General features: G+C 60.7%; 1 protein-coding gene across 1 annotated transcript in view; it reads left to right on the forward strand.

Annotated features, from left to right (window-relative positions):
• Positions 1-2,289, forward strand: part of LAMC3 (laminin subunit gamma 3) — a 19,188-nt gene extending 16,899 nt beyond the window's left edge. Inside the window, exons 24-29 of the mRNA XM_035898239.1 lie at positions 23-127; positions 457-559; positions 666-865; positions 1,132-1,278; positions 1,481-1,630; positions 2,185-2,289. Of these exons, the coding sequence (XP_035754132.1) occupies positions 23-127; positions 457-559; positions 666-865; positions 1,132-1,278; positions 1,481-1,630; positions 2,185-2,289 (810 nt within the window). The remainder of the gene's footprint in view (positions 1-22; positions 128-456; positions 560-665; positions 866-1,131; positions 1,279-1,480; positions 1,631-2,184) is intronic.
• Positions 2,290-3,113: the final 824 nt, after the last annotated feature.

A 3,113-nucleotide genomic window follows, 5' to 3' on the forward strand; every position in this document is an offset into this window, starting at 1 on the left:
GGACCTGGCGGCGCGGGAGCAGGCGGCGCGGGCACGGGAGCCGGCGGCTCAGCATGCCATCGAGGCGTCCCGTGCTCTGGCAGCCAGATTGCGCCAGGAGCTGCAAAGGACTCACGGCTTCGAGCAGGTGATTGCTGCTGGCTCACGTGGGTTGTCCCTGCAAAAGAAGTGATGGGGACCCCCTGCTCCAGCCAGAGCCGTGGGCATGCTGGGTGCATCCCTCTCCTGCCTCCCACCCAGGGCACAGTGGGGTGGGTGAGTCCCAGCCCCCTTGCTCCAGCGACCAGAGGGACCATGCCTGCAGCCAGGGGGTTGGGAGCAGATGCTTTGGGAGAAGTCTCCCCTCGGGCTCCTGGATCTCCTGAGGAGCTCGCCCGCCAAATGGGTCCCACATTTCCCAGCTGGGTGCAGCTCTTCGCCCCCTCCCCAGCCTCACTCATGCTCTCTTCTCCGCAGCTGCGGGACCAGGCTGGCTCTGCCCATGGCACAGCCACCTCGGCCATCTCGCGTGGAAAAGCCGTGCTTTCTGATGCCAAGTCCCTCGTGGCCAGCTTAGAAGGTAAAGGGCACCGGCCAGAGCATCTCTGGCCACAGCTCAGCTCTCACCACTCTGGATGCCAAGGGGAGAAAAAGCCAGTTCGGTGTCAGCCAGGTTGTCCCCGCAGGTATGAGGAAGGTGCTGGGGCATCGGAAGGGCCAGGCTGCCCTGAGCAGGAGGATGACACTTGTGCGGGACAGGGCGATGGCGGAGGCCCAGAGGAAGATTAAACAGGCAGAGAAGACACTGGGAAACTCCTTGTCCACCTCCACTGCAGCCCAGAGGATGGCCGGGGAGGCTGAGCAAATCGCTGGGGAGAGTGCCAAGGTTCGAGCGGAGGGATGTGGGGTGCAGGGAGCCCATGCTGGGCTGTGGGGCACAGCCAGGCTGGCAGCCGTCACAGGCAGAGCCCAGCCTGTTGCAGGCAGGGGTGCAGAGCTCCCAAATACAGCTTCTGCTGCCCCTCCAGCACAGCCCACCCTTGACTGTGAGCAGACTGGAGGGGTGCACCCGACCAGGGCCCCAGCCTGGGAACCAGCCACAGTCCCCCTGCACGTCCCCAGGTGACTGTCCCCATCTCCATCCCTTTGCAGAGGGCACAGGCTGTGCTTCAGGAGGGCAAGCAGGCCCGCAAGCACACCAGCCAGCTTGCCATGCATGCCAATGACACCCGGCGGGAGCTCTCCCGGCAGGAGCGTGTGGCTGAGAAGCTAAGGGGGGACCTGGAGGAAGCACACCAGGTAAGTTGGGTCCCCTCGGGCAGCTGGTGTTCGCCAGAGCCTGGAACAGGCTTTGCCCACATCCCAGAGCATAGAGAGCAACTGGGATTTTGGGCTCCACTGTACAGAGAATCCCTTGGGCTTTTCCTGGGATTCCCTCCCATCTCCTGTCCAGCCATGGGTCAATGATGTCCCTGATCTGGGTGTCTGTCTGTGTTGGAAGGTGGGGACAGAGGTGAGGGAGATGGCAAAAAGTCTCCAGGAAGCCCGGGGCTCACTCATCTCGGACATCGAGACCCTGAACGACCTTCTGAGCAGCCTAGGTGAGACCCACATGGGAGCAGGGTGCAGGCTCCCGGGGAAGGGCCAGGCTGTGGGGACCGGGGGCTCTCCTGCTCGCTGGTGCTGGCTCTCCTGCTCACTGGCCATCTGGGCTGAGCTGGCTGGCCTTCGGCAGAGATGGCTCAGGGTCTTAGCAAAGCTTCTTGAGGGCTCACATCTCGAGGAAAGCCATCGTGCAGAATGAATTGGGGCTTGCTTATGCTTGGTGTGGGGACATTGATTGCCTCTGGCATCTCCAGGAGGAGCAGGACGGTTCTGGGCTGGGTTTGCTCCTTGTTGCTGGTTGGTTTTGCTCCAGCTCCTCCTGCTTTGATCATCTGGGTACGTTTCTGAGCGCTCCAGGACTCCTGTGTCCAAGAAGTCTGGCAAAAGGATGAAAATCATCACCCATCTGTAAGAGACGTGCCCAGGCCCTCCCTGGAGCCACAGTCCTATTTGCTTATCTGAGAGCAGTGGGAAGCTGCAATGCCTCCATGCCCCGCTGCACCAGTTTGCCTGGTGCTGAGGGTCTGAGCCCCTGGAGCATGTCAGAGCCTCTCCTGCCCAGCTCTCTGCCTCTGACCCGTGTCCTCTCCTCTTGCCCAGGCAACCTGGAGCAGGCTGCGCAGGTGGAGGCAGGCCGAGATCCGGGCCAACAAGCAGAACCTGGAGGACATTTTGCGGAGCCTCCCCAAGGGCTGCTCAAAGTGACAGTGACAGGTCCCTGGCCACTGCCCCATCACCTCCATGTCCCCCTGCACAGGGAATGGCAGAGCAAAGGACACCATGCGTTCACCAGCATTGATCCCTCCTGCTGCTCTTCACGCTGCCCTCCATACAATATCACAGCCCAGATCCTTATCTGCACCAGTTCAGGCTCAGCGTCCCGAGTGCTCTGTGGCATGACTTTAGCCACCAGCTCTGTCCTTGGGGTGGGGGACAACCAGCTACCAGGGACCACCGATGTTTGTGTGAAGGATATGGAGCCATCACAGGGTTGGTCTGTCATCACGGAGTGAATGAAGAATCATCACGGAGTGAATGAAGAACCATCACAGATCTCCTCCATGCTAGCCACGTCCCTCCATCCCTTCTTCCCCACTACAGCACAGCGTACCAGGGAGGGACAGCTTATCAAGTATGTAACGTACCAAAGCTGTAACACCCAGCAGTCTCTCCTGCCCCAGCAGATGAGAGAGGCTGTTGCATGCATGTTGGAAGCTGGTCCTGCTGTACAGCACCCTGCAGCGCAATGCTCTCGTGCTGTGGTCACAGAGGTGCAGAGATGAATCCTGGTGAAGCCAGGCAGAGAGCTGCTCACTGGAGGCCATGCAGCTTGCTTGCTTCCCAGGGGAAGGGAGTTTGCAGCTGGGAGGGCTAAACTGGGGCCAAGCAGAAGCAAAACTGGACCCTTAACCAGCTCCTGGCAGGCAGGTGGAGCATCCTCTGCCTGCTGCAGGGTAAGAGCACCTCTGCTCTTGCTGTTCCCCTGCTTCAGGGTAGTGCAAGGTTGCCACCACCCACAGCTTTGGTCT

Source organism: Egretta garzetta, unplaced genomic scaffold, assembly GCF_000687185.1.
Source record: "Egretta garzetta isolate BGI_Z169 unplaced genomic scaffold, ASM68718v1 scaffold497, whole genome shotgun sequence".
In the NCBI taxonomy this organism is placed as follows: domain Eukaryota; kingdom Metazoa; phylum Chordata; class Aves; order Pelecaniformes; family Ardeidae; genus Egretta; species Egretta garzetta.